Below are 17593 nucleotides of genomic sequence, written 5' to 3' on the forward strand. Positions count from 1 at the left end.
CAACAGCATCAATTCTTATTCAACGCAGACACACACTTCACAGTTGTGTAATTTACTAAAAGCTTGCTCACATTAGTTAGTTAAACTGTAACTCAAGGCTAAAGTTAGAAGCTAGCTAACATTAGCATTCATCTGTAGATACTTGACGCTGTATAATTCAGAAACTCTGAAGGTCAGAGAGTAAACGTATTAAAGCAGTTTGATCATTAGCTGCTGCTGCTGACATTCACCTACAGTGTCTCAGTTTGAGACACAGGCTTTAGGACGGGGCCACTGAGGCAGGCAGACGATACGTCAAGGTGAAGAAATGGTACGGTCCACATTAGGGGTGTCTGAAATCATATCACAAGATTGTTCCAGGCATGAATATGGGAAATATTTCGCAATATCTACAATTACAGCTAAGAAGAAGTTTCAACCCCCTGAACTGTTGATTTTACCTCTACTAAATGTCACCAGCTCAATGAAAAAAATTATAATTCTAAAAAAATGATATTGTAAATCTAGTTTGTTAAAATTCTGCAGTTTCTCTCAGGCAGAATTATTACCTCACGTTCTTGATAAAACAGTTTAAAATGATGAGATAACGTGTAAAAACAGATGGAATGAAAGAAGAAGAGGAAGGAGAGAGTGAACCGTCTGCAGGTCCAGGTTTGATTGCATGTCGTGCAGCTGCAGCGCCTCCTTATTTCCTTCCTCTAATCTTTAACTATCTGTGTGTGTCTCACTCCTCCTCCATAATGAAAAGACCCATCAGGACAAATCAGTCTCTTCAGAGCTTTCTTCACAATCACAGCTCTATTATCAGCAGAGTAATAACACCTGAGCAGACGGCTTTAATGCAGATAATAGTAATGTCCATCTCAGTCACTGAGGACGCTCTCATCACTGCAGAGCAGCTTCCTCTCAGGGTTTATTTCTCATGGTTATTCACTTAAGGTGCTCAAATGAGTGGAAATGACCCATAAATAAAATGGCGCTTTTGAATGTAATGAGCTTTATGTTTGTGATGATTATGGTTTATTTGAGTCTGAAATGACTCGATGATGTGACAAGATATTTTAAACTCTTTAGCCCTGTTATTTCCTCTTAAAGGAGGCTGGTAGTATTTTATATTATTTTTATTGTGGTTAAAAAAATCATTAATTAAAACAGTTGTGTTGTCACAGCCTGATGCAGCGTCTTTCTCTCTGCTGTACAACACATCCCAAGTAAATTCAAAGCACATGAATGGGAAACTCCAACTGCTAGATATGATGCTTTGTCAGTCCTGTGTACTTGTACTGAAGTGGAGTGAAGGTGGTGTTGAGGGTGGATGGTGGGTGTAGGAAAATGCAGGACTTTGACCCCAGAGACCAAGGTTCAATCCTTAGAACAACAAAACAATCCCGACACAGTTGGGTCATAATCTTAAAGTTCACGTGTGAAGTAGAGGAAACAGCTGCAGGACCAAACACACACAGGCCTCTCTCTCCACCTCCCGTCCTCCCTCCTCTGCCTCTCTCTCCTCACGCTGTAATTAGTTCTCGTCATCCAGCCCTGAAACTATCGTCTCCATGAGACGCCTCCAATCACACGCAGCCGTACATCCATCTTTTTTTTTTATCAGCCGTCGACAGGCTGTGGAGCTCTGCCTCCAAAGAGTCGGTTTGACTGACAACTGACCAAACAGACCAGAACGTCAGAGTCTGATAGGATCTGTGAGCCGCACCAGCCGCACGCTGAACGCCACTGATAGCGGGAGCGCTTCAGGTTTTTCTTTTTCCTGCTATCAGTCCCCGACATCCTCCGTCTGTAGGAGCAACGACAAACACACAAACACCATTTACTATTGTCTGTTTACGACTCAGTGTCTGCATGAATAGCTCCTCAGAGCTTTTAGCCTCTTTTAGCTCCTGGTTTTGGTTGTGCAGCTGTTGACCACTGTCCACTACCTGCTCAGCAGACACACACACACACACACACAATCAGAGAGCAGCTGCTGAGGAAACACCACAGTGTCTGCTGGATGTGGATGAAGGCAGAAGCCAACACATGATAAACAGGAGATACGGAAAAAATAATAATAACAATCAATAATAATAATGATAATAATAATGTAAACATGAGATACAGTTGTGCTTTTTCTGATGTTTTTTTCTGATCCCAAGTCGTCAAAAAACTTAGTAAATTATTGAAAAATCTGTAAATCTCTTCAGAATTCATTCATTTTCTATTGTTGACTCCAAACATGAACCTTTTTAAATCTGGAAATTTATCAGAGAAAGTTTTATTTTACAGTTTACAGTTTTGTTTTTTTTTATTAAAAAAAGAGGACGTCAGTGGAGGTTGTGATTTCCAAGAATCTTTAGGGATGTCAAAAAAATAAAAAAAATAAAAAAAATAAGAATCCACTTTTGCACCTTCCTGTTGTTTCAGTTGTCGTCAGCCCTGATGTTTGATGCGGTTCACGTGGTGGTGAGCGCCGTGCAGGAGCTGAACCGCAGTCAGGAGATCGGAGTGAAGCCACTGAGCTGCACCTCCCCGCTCATCTGGCAGCACGGAACCAGCCTCATGAACTACCTGCGCATGGTGAACACACACACACACACACACACACAAAACTGTTTTTACTGAAACATCCCGAACACTAAAGGAAGCCTCAGACAGTTGGGAACCCTCGAGTTGGTTGGGAAGACAGATGTTTGTTTCAGCTTCAGTGAAGGAGGCTCTGGTTGTTAGCCTAGCTTAGCATAAAACTGGAAGCATGGAGAAGCTGCTAGGCTCTATTTAAAAGAAGAAATACAGTTTCCCACAAACTTGGGCTCCAGGTGAAGTCGGCGCTTGTTGTTTTCAGTCTTAATGTAGCTGTGCGATGAAAAATCCTCTGACAGTCTGGAAGCAAACAAACCAAAGGAGCCACAGCTGCTGTGAATCCAGCCAGTCTGTGTTCAGAGACCCTCCTCTGCTGGCTCAGGTGTGTGTTTACCTGACCACGACCTCTAGTGGCCGTGTGATGTTTGTCGGGAGCACGGGTAGACGTCTTGTTGTGGAGGCTTGAAGCTTTGAGGGAGGAGGTTGAGGTGGATGAATGGGTCGACAAACTGACATGTAACACGGTTGCTCACATCCCATCCAGTGGTTTTCATGGCTGAACGTGAACAAACCTGAACCACGGAGCAGAGGCCCGACAGCAGCTGCTAAAACACCACACTTCACATTGTGTGGTTTAGTTTGGAGAACTCGCTGATTTCTCACATGATGAGTCACCGGCGTCTTCTCCTTGCTGCAGGCTGCAGATCAGATCTGAGTTGGTTAGATTCAGCAGAGCTACAGGACGGGGGGTGGAGTGGGGATTGGGGGGGGGGTCTTGTCTCTAGTTTTTTTCCTCTGGCATCTTTCCCTCTCTCCCTGCTTTCATTTTCATGTTCATTTAATTTATTCTTGTCCTGTTCTGTCTGTTTCTGTCTGTCTGCCACTTCTTGTTTTTGCCATCCACTGAGGACACCTCTACCTCCCCTCCCTCTCTCTGCCTCTCTCTCTCTCTCCATATTGTTTTTGTTGCTCTCAGTGCATCACTTCATCATCTCATCTGTTTTTGGCAGCAACTAGAAACCTCTCTCTCTCTCTCTCTCTCTCTCTTTCTCTCTCTCTCTGTCTGCCACAGAGGTTTTGGGATGTACTTCATCTTGAGTCACACACACACACACACACACACACTTCCATACTATATGCACACACTGTTACACATTACTCAAATAAACTGCACATGCATCACACAAGTCTTACATTCATTTGCACAATCCTACACACACACACACACACACACACACACACTCACACACACACAGAGAGAGAGAGAGAGAGAGAGAGAGAGAGAGAACCAGCAGCTCTGTCACTGCCAGTTGGTTTCTGCATGTAATTTAAAGGTGAACATGTTACTCTCCTGTATGCGCCGCCTGTGTCACGTGACGTGGAGGCTACGCCGTCATCAGTGCTGATGACGTGTCCTCCTCCTGCAGCTGTTTTCACAAGTTTGAAAACACACTCCGCATGGGTTTCAGACTGTTCAGAGAGCACCTCTTATCGTGCACTGCACACAGCAAGCGTGCATAGAGAAGAATGTGAGGTGAGACACAGCTTTTGTCTGCTCGGTTTCTTCTTCTTGTTTTTCTCCTTCCACTCTGAATCTGAATCTGTTTCTATGTGAGTCGTATTAAACTGCAGCTGAATCAACGTTTCTGATTCAGCTGTTACAAGTGTGCGTGTGTGACGCTCAGAGGTCCCACGCTCAGAAAGTGGCACAGTGAAGTTTATCTACAAATAGAGGTTTGGTGATGAAGGGACTCCTCAGCCAGTCAGGAACACGCTGGTGCTGTCACTTACAAAAACTCTCTGAGCTGGTGAACAGTTCAGTCACTAATGTCCTCATCAAAAACCATGGTTAGGATTAATACAGAATCTGTTTATTAAACCAAATTAGACCAAATTAGGACGGCAGATTAAATCTCCAGAGTATGAGGAGAGGAAATCAGTAAGATCAGGAGTGTCTGGTGTGCATGAGTGAGTTGAATTGAATTGAAACCTTTATTGTCATTGCACCGAATAGTCCAACGAGATTTGCTGCACAAAACCCCAAAACACCATGCAAACATGCACACACACTCATTCACACACATTCTCTACCTTTTTTCAATAAATGGTAAAAAACAAAAAAAAACATCATATTAAGAGCATCAACATCATAAGAGAACATCAAGTGTTATTGTATATAAGTTTACCTCAGTGTTTGCACATCAGACAAACAGACTGTGGTCTGGTCCTGAGAGATTATGGAAGGTTGTAGTGGTGCAGAGGTGGTGAAGGAGGAGGGAGGAGGTGTTTAATAGAGTTCAGCTCAGTGATGGCTCATGGGATGAAGCTGGAGGTGCAGCTTTCAGGGCTCTGCAGCATCTTCCAGAGGCTCACAGTGTGAAGAGCTGATGAGACGGGTGAGTTTCATCTGTCAGGATGTTGTTGGCTCTGCGGAGGCAGCATCTTTTAAAGATGTCTTCTAGTGTGGGTGGGGGGAGTCCGGTGAGGTATGTGAGGTGGGGAGCTTACGAGCTGCAGTAGTTTAGCATTGCTGTACCAAAGCCGTTATTCTCCTCGCCGTGGCTGCTTGGGTTTCAGGTCATTGACCTTTCTGTAGTAGAGACTTTGGCCGAGCGTGTGCAGCAGAACCACGTACGTCAGGGTCTCCTGAAGCTCTGAATAAACTTTGATTTCATTTAAATCATTTCAAGCTTCAGGTCTGGTTCCTCTAACAACGTATTCTGGTCTCTCTCTCTGTTTGTCTCCTCAGGTGGAGTATGATGGTCTGACAGGTCACATTGAGTTCAACAGCAAAGGCCAGAGGACCAATTACACTCTGAAGATACTGGAGAAACACCCTGGGGGCCATAAAGAGGTCAGAGGTCAAATGGGGTCAAGTGGGAGGACAGGTTAAGTTAGCATTCAGCTGCAGCATCTGAAGCTGTGACTGTTTCCACAGCGTTGCTCAAGAGAAGAAGAAAAACTCAGAGAAAGTGGAAAAAATAATAACTAACAAAACAACTGACTCCCAGACTGGGAACCACTGAACTGGTGCATGCTGGGAACTCAGAGTCAGTACGATCACTTCCTTAATGTTCAGGGTTACAGTCACTGACAGGCTCCACAGTAAGGAGTTCCTTCATTGGTCCATCAATAAAATCAATACCAACAGATTTCGTCAGATGGGCTGAAGTGTTGGTTTATGACCTTAGATCAACATTAAAAGGTCAGAGGTCAACTGAGGTCACCACAGGGTCAAATGGGCTCTGAGGCCAGGGTTAAGTTGCTGTACAAAGTCAGACAGTGGGTGTGATTCCTGCTCGACATCGTTTCATCACATCAGACACGAATCCTGATTTTTGTAACGACTCGGTGAGAATCACAGTGCGAAGGTTCAGATGATCCAACTTACTCCAACAATCTCACCACAGGGTCCATTTAGTCGTTGTTCTGGAGCTTTCGATCACATCACATGATCTTAATCAGCAGATTTACCTAGCTGTCATGGAACTGTATATTTCATCCACGTTGGCTTTGAAATGGAGAAACAGTAGACGAACAGTCTCACCTCGAGGACCTGGACTAAGGTAATAAGACAGACTGGAAATGGTGGAAACGATTTAAGTGAGCAGAGGACGGGAGGATCGTCCTAATGTAGAGGAGTTTTACCATCACGATGTTAGTCTGGGGAGGGAGCGGCCCCTGCTCTTTATCAGCCCGTCCCTTCGGTGACAGCACAGTATCTTAAGAGCCAATAAAAACACAAACAACAACAGATGGGAGGTCAGGTAAGGTCATGAGGTCAGGAGATGCGATGGGTTCAGTGTTAGGTCAGCAGATTGTATTTACGGCCTCATTTAACCTGCTGAATGAGGCGGGAGGGGCAGGATCCTCCCTCATTGATTTCAGCATCGATTCTGCAGTGAGGACGATTCAGCTTCCTCTGTCCATCTTTGCCTTTTATTACACACTCGGTTTGTTGCCCTTTGTCCTCGCTCACAGAGCTTGGTCTTGAAACGTGGACATGAAACCATCAGTCAAACTCTTTCTCAACACATCTCTTGTCGTTGTCTCTTCTTACCTTCATCTTAAGCTCTTCCTTTACTCCTCCTTGCTCATCTTTTTCCTCCTCTTCCTCCTGCTCGAACAGATCGGTACCTGGTACTCCAACAACACATTGGCCATGAACTCCACTTCCCTGGACCTCAACGCATCAGAGACGCTCGCCAACAAGACGCTAATTGTCACCACAATACTGGTAATATGTGTTCGTATTGCAGCATGAAACATCAGTAGTTGGGTCCTCATTCTCTGAAACAGCTGTATGCTCTCACATCCCTTCTGACAGGAAAACCCGTACGTCATGCGCAAGTCCAACTACCAGGACTTCCAGGGCAACGATCAGTACAAGGGTTTCTGCGTGGACATGCTGCGGGAGTTGGCCGACATCCTGAAGTTCTCCTTCAAGATCAAGCTGGTGGACGATGGGCTGTACGGGGCCCCGGAGCCCAACGGCAGCTGGACCGGCATGGTGGGAGAGCTGATCAACAGGGTGAGAGGAGCAGGGCAACAGCACCACAACACACCACAACACACTAATGTGCCAGGTCAGAAGAGAAGTAAAGAGACAGGACCTGGACGACAGGGCGGAGACCTGTAATCAAGAACTATGTTGTCAGCAGATCAAAGACACACATGCACATTAAAGCAAGGGGGAGACTTCAGGTGCTTTCTGAAGAAAAGCAGCAAACTTTAAAATCTCAGAGTTTACTTAAACCACCCAACTAAAGATCTTTAGGCCACATCACCCACCCCCGGGTGTAAAATTCAAAATGGTCCAAATGCACTAACACAAGTCTGAAACTGTCACTTTAAGTGACAACTGGATAAAATTTTAAAAGTTTCCAGGTCTAAAAACAAAATAAATTGGCACACACACACACACACACACACACACACACACACACACACACACACACACACACACACTTGCCGATATTCCTCCTTATTGTCTGTACTGTCTCTGTCTTGTCGTAGTCGGTTCTCTGCACAGCTTTAATTAGACTCAACTCCACTTAAAATGAGCCACTTTCCCTCAGAAAACAACTAACAGGGGAAATTTGGCCTCAGCTGAGCCACTTAATACACCCTCAGTATCTGTGTGTGTGTGTGTGTACTTGTACTTGCTACATAGTAAGGACCAAAAAAAGTATTTTACTAACAGAGTGAGGACATTTTGGGAAAGTGAGGACATTTTGGCCGGTCCTCACTTTTTGAGACACCTTCAAATCACATGTTGAGGGTTAAGACTTGGTTTTAGAGTTATGGTTAGAATTAGGTTTAGGTTAAGGTCAGGGTCAGGGTCAGGGTTAGGCACTCAGTTGTGATGGTTAAGGTTAGGGTAAGGGGCTAGGGAATGCATTATGTCAATGAGTGTCCTCACAAAGATAGAAGTACAAGTATGTGTGTGTATCTGTGTGTGTGTGTGTGTGTGTGTGCGTGTGTGTGTGTGTGTGTGTGTGTGTGTGTGTGTCTGTATCAGTGTGAGTGTGTGTGTGTGTGTGTGTCTGTATCTATGTGTGTGCATCCCTCTCTCTCTCTCTGCTGCTCAGGGCCGAGCAGCTTCCTAACGCTCTGCCACTTGTATAATTGGCTGACTCTTGTGTTGCAGTTAAGGGCGCCATCACTGACAACAGCTCCGAGCCCACGTCTCGCACTCCCTCACCCCTGCCCACCTGTTGCCATAACAACTAACGCAGAAGCAATGTTAGAGCCAGTGCAATCATGGAAGAGTGCTAATGTGTGTGTGAGCATGTTGCCTTGCTGTGTGTTCACACTTCTGTTTGATTATAACGAATAAAATCCAGTCCATCCGCTTCCTGTCTGTGTCATCACAGGGCTCGCTAGTTAAAACGCTGCTACGCTGCATCTCCATGGTAGTTACACATGTGAGCTGTTGGTGAAACTTTTTGTATCTTTGGAGTTTAAACTAGACATAAACTTAGACTGGAGGAGTTCAGGTTCTGTTAAGTTGAAGTTTGTCCAGGTGGTACAGGTTCAGATCGGGAACTTTGCTGGGTTCAGTTCAGGTGTTTACAGCTCAGACAAGACTGAGTTTATTAGTCTCATAAAATACTCAGTGATGATGCAACTTAATCATCCTCCAGATGTTTTAAACTCTGTAAACATCCTCTGCTACGATTCATATTCAGTTGAACATGTTTTCATAAAAACTGAAGCTCATCTACTCTGACACCTGGATCAGGCCTTGGCCCCGCCCACCACCTGCTGGCTCCAGGTGTCCAGGTGACAGAGCAGAGAGGATGAAGATGCTAGAGGAGGAAACATCAGAGAGACTCAGCCTCATGTTGGAGCCTCAGTCAGACCCAGACTCAGATGAGGAGTCTGTTGAGACCAGAATCAGAGACTAGCAGACGGATCAGAACCGTTAGCATAGTTAGCATCTTTTATTTATGTTGTTTGTTAGCTTGTAACTGGCAGTGGCTGACACAGTGCTAGAGGTTGTGCTAATGCTAACTCTGGCTCTTGGAGCTGTTTGAAGGTTCAGACCTGGTTCTGGAGATAAGGCTTGGTCCTCACAGGTGTAGAAGCACCAACGTGTGTGAAGCTGTTCCACATAACTGCACTGCTGTTTGTCACGTTGGTGGTTCCTGTCTAATACTGCTAATAACACGCTAATAATGTGTGTGTGTGTGTGTGTGTGTGTGTCAGAAAGAGAAAATGGGGAACACAAGCAGACCATTAAGAGGCTAATCAACTGTCTTTTTTCTTACTAATTATACAGAGCTGTTTCAATTACACTGCGGGATCCCACACACACACACACACACACATACACACACACAGAGCAGGTATTCACACTCTTATCTGTATCCAGAGACTCTATGTGTTTTATTTAAATATGTTAAAAGTCGCAAATGCTCTTCATCTCTCTCTCTCTCTCTCTCTCTCCATCTCTATGTAACCCTCTCCCGTCCAGTTTTTTCTTATTAAAAATTTTAGAGGTGGAAGCTCTTAAAACAACTGTATGCTTTCAAACACACACACACATACACACACACACACAGGCTTTTTTTCCCGCGATGAGGCCCAGGAGTCTGATGAAAGTGGGTGAAATTCGTTTAACAAGTGTCTACTCGTTAATCAATTAAGTGTTAATTAAGGAGCGCAGAGGTGTCTGGGGTCCAGATAAACGCTCCACTACGGAGCCACTCTGCGTTTCTCTGTTGACTTTAACCTTAATGAGATTATCTTTCAACTTTAATTCCACTCTGCCGTGTTTACGCAGCAAGGTTAAACCCACACTCAGACGTGAGACTTCATTATTCACGTGTAGCTGCTGGAAACACACGATGAAAACCTGCACTGATGCTGTTTTCTTCGTTTAAACTGGAACACATCCCACCAGACGACCCCACTGTCTTTGTGACACGTCCACATGGATGAACAAACACCTTCAACTCAACCTCTCTGAGACTGAACAACTGGTCATCCCGGCCAATCAGTCTCTCCATCACGATATCAAAATCAGCATCCCTCTTCATCTCTTACCCCAACCGAGGTTGGGAGGAGCGTCGTGTCGTGTTTGATGTCCAGCTCTCCTTCTCTGACCTGTATCTGTCTCCTCAGCTGTTGGTCCAGGCCATGGTTATCTCTTGCCTCCACTTCCACAGTGCTCCTCTGGCAGGTCTTCCTCTGTGCACAGACAAACTTACAGATGGTCCAGGACGCAGCAGCTCGTTTGGTCTTCCATCAGCCTGAATGGATCACATGTCACTATACAATGGCACCCAAATCAAATTGAAAAGAAGACCGCACTTCTCAGCTGCATTTGAAGGAGCTTTCAAAATGGGACAGCCTGGTCGTGCTGCTGTAACACAATTGGCAAAGACAGTCTCAGTCCAGACTGTTCTGGTCTGTGGTTCCCTGATGTTGGAACAAGATACTGAAGTCTGTCAGAGCAGGGGCGTCCCTCTCTGTCCTCTGAGGACTCATGTCTTCAGAGAGCACCTCCTCTCCTAACACTCTAACATGTCTAACTGGCTCTGGCTCTGAACTTTCAGTGGCTTCTTTACTTGAGCTCCTTGCACTTATTAACAGATGCAGTGCTTGGTCTGAACACCAACATCTCCTCCTGCACTGAAGCTTTATTGATGTTCCTCACTTGTGAGTCACTTTGGATAAAGTGTCTGCTGAATGATTAAATGGGAATTTAAATGCCCATGCAAGTTTTCCTCCTGCAGCTGCTGCACTGACGATGAAATCTAAAATACACAACCAGATCCTCCGTGTGCGTTCACAGTGGAGCCCTGCACTGTCAGGGGAAATCAAGAGGACATTATGATCTGTATTATGACAATATCTTCATTAAAATACACAACAAAGCTCAGTCACAGAATTTTGTTATAATGAGAACGAGTCCTAGGCTCTGCAACGTGAACCTTTAACTTCCATCATGTAAATTAACCCAGAATAATGAGAACGTTTGTGATGCAAATCAAGCTAACTAAAAGAAAATCTATCAGTTCAGTTCTATGTTGTTCTTTATTGCTGTTGCATTCAAACTTTTATTAAAGCAGTACATCAGACTAATGCTTCCAACCCTGCAGACATGCACATATTTATTTTAATATTATTATTTTTTATCTAAAGATAATTAAATTAAACTAAACTGACGGAATTACCAACATAATTTGATTTTTTTTTTTTTTTTCAAGCAGCTCCTTAATGTGCATCAAAATCTATCACTCTAACATAGTCAGTCCAGAGCCACGTCAGAGCATCTGCAGGAGATCAGGTCTGTCCAACAAGTCTACAGATATGTCGCCAAAGGCTTTTTAAAGTCACCAGATCTAGAGAGAAATTCACAAAGTTGCCAACACGGCTCAGTAGGAAACCTCCTTACAGGGGCTTCATGTGTTGGTCAACACTGGACTTGTAAAGTAGGTTTTTTAGAATGTGATAATGTTGAAGTTCATTTCAGTTATTTAAAGGTTTTCAATGTTCTTAAAAACTATATTTTGAAAATTACAAGGTTTTTCATGTTCTTTATATTATGAAAATTCTACTAATGTGAACTTTTGGAATTAAAAAAAAGTTTACATTTCATACATTTTTCATAAATGTCAGATTATTTATTATACAATGGTGAAGAATGCTGATTGGAGGGGCTCCCTGGACATTTTTTTGCCTAGGGCCACTGCCTGCAGACCTGCAGAGCTCGAGTTCTTAAAAATCTCATGTACTGATTCAGCAAACGGTCTGAAGGTAGTCCAGGAAGTCCTGTGTGAGCCATAGAGGTCTTCCTCACTGTCTGTCCCCGTTCTACAGCGAGAGATGAGAACATGGTCACTGTGATATCAGTGAATTTGTTATTTAAGGGGAAACAATTAGAAAAGTCCCTGTCAGAAGCATGAAGGTGTGGACTAAATTAAAGTGGGTCTCAGCTTGAAATGGGACCAGCGTGAGATCTGTGATTTATCCATAGAGCACCAGCAGAAACAAAAGCTTTGATCAGTCCCCTGGAAGCTGCACAGTAACAATTCACTGCTAACTTGTAATGCATTCAGCAGCAGCCGTGCCCTCCACAATGACTTCTGCACAATAAAAATCAATACTTCATTAAAACCCCAGAATCTCTGCAAAAAAGGTTCAGGCGTTAGGTACAAAGGTGCTGCCTTTAATTGTGGCTCTGTGGCTGGAAAATCAGGAGCTCAGCCTCGTAATATGAGATGGCTGTTTAATCAGAGTCTCAGCACAGAATCAGTCAGAACAGACAGTGATCATCGTCATCCTCACACTGACGCAGAGAGCCGCAACAAAAATGGTGGTTCTCATTTCTGTTGATGGTCCAGGACCAATCGTCAGCCTCCAGGTGTGAAACATGAAGCATCAAGAGTGAAGAGCTGAGAGCTGCAGTTCCTCTAACGACCACTAGAGTCTGGCTCCAGCAGTGAGTCAGTCCCACAGACTCCCAGGTTCAAATGTCTTTACAGCAGAAAGAAACATGTTTACAGCCTGGTACAGAAACTGTTATTTAACTTATATAACTTGTTATTATTGTAACCATGACAACAAAGACTGTCAAATGTTGAGGAAATACTTATTTTAACCCAAATCACCATCTTTTCCTAAACCTAACCAAGACATGACTGTTATTATGGTAACCATGGCGACAAAGGTAAGTAGTAAGTAAGTACGCCTGCCACCATAAGGGCGCTATTTCACTCCTATGGGTCGTATCAGAGGGTTGATGGTTGGTCTGGTTGGAGGACTGGTTGGAGGACTGGTTGGAGGACTTGTTGTATCATACAGATGGACGATGAGGAAGAAGTGGAGTGTGTCTGAAAAGTTCCTATGGAGAGTTTTAGACATTTTAAATCCAGAATCCAGTTTGACGGCTGTTAATCTAAACTAGTCCTCCAGGGAGCAGGCGTCAGATACCCCAGAGCAACATCACCCAGGGGTTAATGTTTAATGTAAAACAGGCTGAGTGTCTGAAATAGAAATATCCAGTGTGACATCTCACTGATGCTTTGCATCTCGACACAGTTTCACACCCTCAGCCCGGAGCTCGGAGCAAACGTTGCATCACTGCAGAAAAACACAGTTTTTTTCTGTTAATGCAAAACAGTAGAACATGAGTGTAATTCACTGGAGGTTGTTGGGGTCATTACAGAGTAAATGAGGAGCCATTAGACATAGAGAGGAATAAAGACCCCCCCCTCCATGATCTCTGTCAGCCAGAGCTAGAGACATGTTGTTTTCGGCTTGTCCCTCCATCCCTCCCATTCTCGTGGACACAATATCTCAGTCACGCCTTGAAGGAACTTTTTCCAATTTGGCACAAACATTCACTTGGACTTGAGGATGAACTGATTTGATTTTTGGTGGTCAAAGGTCAAAGAAGTCACACAGCAATTATGACAAAATTTCAGACAGGAATGGTTAAAATGACTCTGGAATAACAGGATGTGATCTGAGAGTAGTGTGAGTGGTGGAGGGAGACGACCTCGAGGCGGCAGCTCGTGATCAGACCACACAGGCTCATCTCACATAGACTCGATTGATATTCCAGTTTCTGTTTTTGTTCTCTCCACCTGTGCATCAGCTCATTTTTCATGTCTGTGACGACTGACCCCACTTGACCTCCTCCTTTCTTTTGTCGTCCTCTGCTGCTTTTTTTTTTCCTCTCAGACCTCCACCGACCTCCTCCTCCAACTGTTTTCTCATCTTTGATGTTATTTTTTTTTACTGGCTCCTCCTCTGTCTGTGTTCTCTCTCATCAGAACCTGTTTACTCCTAATCCTCCGTCTTCTCCTCTTCTTCCTCTTTCACTCCCACTCCTCCCTCTTCTTTCTCTCCATCATCAAACCAGTTCAGCTCTAGATATCTCCCTCTTCCTCTCACCTCTGCAGGTCGTGTTAAGGTGACATTTGTGGCTAAAACTGAAAACATTTTCTCTCTCTCTCTGCAGAAAGCAGACCTGGCGGTTGCCGGCTTCACCATCACCTCAGAGAGAGAGAAGGTGATCGATTTCTCCAAACCCTTCATGACTCTGGGGATCAGCATCCTCTACCGAGTTCATCTGGTAAACTCACTTTCACTTCATCTTTATTTAACTCTTTAACTCATCAGCCGAGTAGTATCCTACGTTTATGAGTTTGAAAAGCTCAGGTGTTTACCAGGCAAACGGCACCGTCAGGTATAAGATCCAGAGATTTGGGATTTTTTTTTTAATCCTCCTGTTTTATGGAAGTGTAATGATGAGTCATTTGAAGGATAAAGCTTTTGTGATGCTATATTTTTTCTTACTGACAGCAAGTCCCATAAAAAGGCACAATTTAACAGTGTGTGAGTCCGTCTCTCAACAATCTCTGTTTTCTCTCCTCTTCAAGTTCATTGGTTCCTACTGAAGATGTATATATTTAAAACAGCTCACATATATGTGTTTTCATTAATGGTCCTCCACACGTTTTAAACCCTGACTTCCAGCTGCGTCCTATGATTCATTCAGCTGAGGGTTTTTACAGTTTGTTTTTCAGATTATGTTAAAGGTGCAGCCTGCAGAGCCGACACAAACAAACTGAACAACAGGGCGTTTGCACCTGTTGACATTTCCTGCCTCTCTCCCTCCATCCAGCCAACGAGTCCATGAATTCACAGAGAAACTGCTTCAGTCACAACAGCAGCAGCCCCCTCCTCAGCAGGAGCTCTGCTGCTGGAGGCGACGGCAGCGCCCGGCTGCTCGGGTCAAACTGTGAGTTCAGGACCAAGCAACTGCAAATATTCCTGCGACCAGAGAGATCACATGGGGGGGTGGCCGATAAAATCAGAGCTGAGGACACAGATGGAGGGCATGTTTGTTCTTCTGCTGTTTTTTTTCCATAGAGAGGACATGATTCAGTTGGGGGGAGGGGGGACAGGACAGGAGCTGCTGCTCGAAAAATGAGTTTTCAGCCTCTGAGGGAGGATTGGTGACACCCTCCCTGACTAGAATATGAAACATCCGCTTCATGTCTCTCCACTTCCTGTTGGTCTGAAATGAACCTGTTTGAGTTGGAGATGTAGACGCAAACAGAACAGCAAGTCCTTCATGTGTTAATATGACCCGTTCGTCCTGTGTCCAGAGGAAAGAGCGTTGAAATTTAAAGAAGTTTCAGTTACAGCTGCTTGGATACATTTAGTGTGGACGACTGATGTGTAAAAAACATAAAGGTGATGGACAAATATGAGGAATAAATACCTGAGAATATGATGCAATAAAAACAATAATGCTGCAAGAAGCCGTGAAGCTGCTGAATCTCTCTGAATCTCTGCAGGTCTATCACATGAAAGCAGGATTTGTCACCAGGGACTTTTCAAATCTGAGGCTGCAGATTTACCAACATATGTGTCCTGCTGCCTTCAGGTGCTGCAGGGATTTAATGACCTGAAGGAGAAACTTTTCATACAGTATAAAGCACCTGTGGACAACAGATACTGTACTCACCAACGTTCCCGCTTTGATCACATGAAACTTTTATCTTAGGTTCTTCACTGCTTTTACTGGCTGGACAGTTTTTAATAGTTTATTCATGTTTTTCAGCCTCATTCAGTAACTGTTGTGTTGTTCAGCACAAATCAGACATGGTCCTGAGACCCAACCCTGTGTATCTTGCCCCAGGCACAAAATGACCAGATAGATGGGCCAGGACGAAACAGTCAGAGGGCAAAGCTGGAACAACATGTGAAAAACATGTCAACTTGCAGTTTATTGCATGACAGCTCCTCACTGTTTTCCATTTGAGTTTTGCATTAGCTAATAGTGCAGCGAGCACTTTCTCACTATCAAAATCTGTAAGTAGACTGTGTTATATTTAATCTGTTCTGTTATTCTTTTATTTTCTATTGACTTTTCTTGAAAATTGTTTATTTGGGATACATTTGTCGAGGACTGGTTGGACTTTTGCTTGGCTGTTGTTTCAGAACCGTGGACAGCGCTGTTTGTTGTGTCGGTGCTGTGCTGTGACAGAGATCAGTGAGAGGCAGAACACTTAACTTAGTCATTAAACATAATGATGTGAGTCCGCTGAGGCTAGACTGATGATGTGTGTACATCTGCAACTCATCAGTATTCACCTCCACCATCTGTCCTCCATCTTTGATCCAGTCCACTGTCAGAACCTCAGTGTACTGACTCCTGCTCAGTCAGCTGTTCAGTGTGTGTCCAGCTGAGGCTGCGTTTTTTTCTCCAGTGTTTATTTCAGGATTAAGTCGACAGAGAGCACGTTTTACTCATGCTAACGGCCCACAGCGGCAGTTTACGCTCTCACGCCACAGAACCAATGAGCAGTCAGAGATGAGATCAGAGATCTGGACCCGGACTTCAGCCTCCTGATCCAGTCTGAGCTGGAGCGTCATTAACTCACTCCACTAAACACAGGCTGCTGTTAGCAAGTGCAGCACCAGTCACCATTATGCACAGTAGATAAACTGGCTAACAGGCCATGCTGATGATAGTGTACATACACACACACACACACACACACAAACTCACACACACACACACACACACGCACACACAAACTCACATACACACACACACACATACACACACGCACACACATGTAAACTTGTACTTCTATCTTTGTGAGGACTCTCATTGACATAATGCATTCCCTAGCCCCTTACCCTAACCTTAACCATCACAACTGAGAGCCTAACCCTGACCCTGACCCTAACCTTAACCTAAACCTAATTCTAACCATAACTCTAAAACCAAGTCTGAACCCTCAACATGTGATTTGAAGGTGTCTCAAAAAGTGAGGACCGGCCAAAATGTCCTCACTTTCCCAAAATGTCCTCACTCTGTTAGTAAAATACTCTTTTTGGTCCTTACTATGTAGCAAGTACAAGTACACACACACACACACACATCCACACACACACACACACACACACACACACACACATGTACACACACCAACCCCATCTCCTAGAAATTACATTTCTATAATGATACAAAATACATTGATCCTTTTTGGGTTGTGGGGGGGCTGGAGTCAATCCCAGCCGACATTAGGTGAGGGCGGGGTGCACCTGGACAGGTGTGGTCTATCACAGGGTTCACACACAGAGACAAACCACCATTCACGCTCACATTCACACCTCCAGTCACCAGTTAATCTGCGTGTGTCTGGACTGTGGGAGGACGCCATAGGAAACCCACACATCCACACACACCCCACCCCCACCCTGCATGAGCAGTACATTAATATCTGAGAGTGTACAAGCTCCTGAATGCATCACACAAACCAACACATTAAATCTCATAACAACTCTGTGATTCCCGAAGCAACTAAATAAACAATACGGTTGTGCAGGGAAGTATAAAGAGCTTCATGCACATTATAACACACACACACACACACACACACATATGCAGCATGTATCTAAATAGCTTGCGAGCAGACTTAAAGATGGTAATCTATTTAATTGCTCAAGCTGTTGACTTATGTACACACATTAGTGATGTGCC

The 17593-nt window shown here is 44.3% G+C and overlaps 1 protein-coding gene across 4 annotated transcripts in view; it reads left to right on the forward strand.

Moving 5' to 3' along the window:
• The window catches only part of LOC139634518 (glutamate receptor ionotropic, kainate 5-like), a 446396-nt gene that overhangs the window by 116507 nt on the left and 312296 nt on the right, over window positions 1-17593 (forward strand). For all 4 annotated transcript variants that reach the window (XR_011693977.1, XM_071500988.1, XM_071500989.1 and 1 more), the window contains 5 exons: window positions 2419-2571; window positions 5324-5428; window positions 6704-6811; window positions 6902-7105; window positions 14051-14164. Coding sequence is in view for 3 of the 4 variants with exons in the window: in XM_071500988.1 (XP_071357089.1) it covers window positions 2419-2571; window positions 5324-5428; window positions 6704-6811; window positions 6902-7105; window positions 14051-14164 (684 nt within the window). In the remaining variant the exon portion in view is untranslated. The remainder of the gene's footprint in view (window positions 1-2418; window positions 2572-5323; window positions 5429-6703; window positions 6812-6901; window positions 7106-14050; window positions 14165-17593) is intronic.

Source organism: Trachinotus anak, unplaced genomic scaffold (assembly GCF_046630095.1).
Source record: "Trachinotus anak isolate AG129_WGS33_773 ecotype Australia unplaced genomic scaffold, CSIRO_AGI_Tana_v1 ptg000016l, whole genome shotgun sequence".
Taxonomy (NCBI): domain Eukaryota; kingdom Metazoa; phylum Chordata; class Actinopteri; order Carangiformes; family Carangidae; genus Trachinotus; species Trachinotus anak.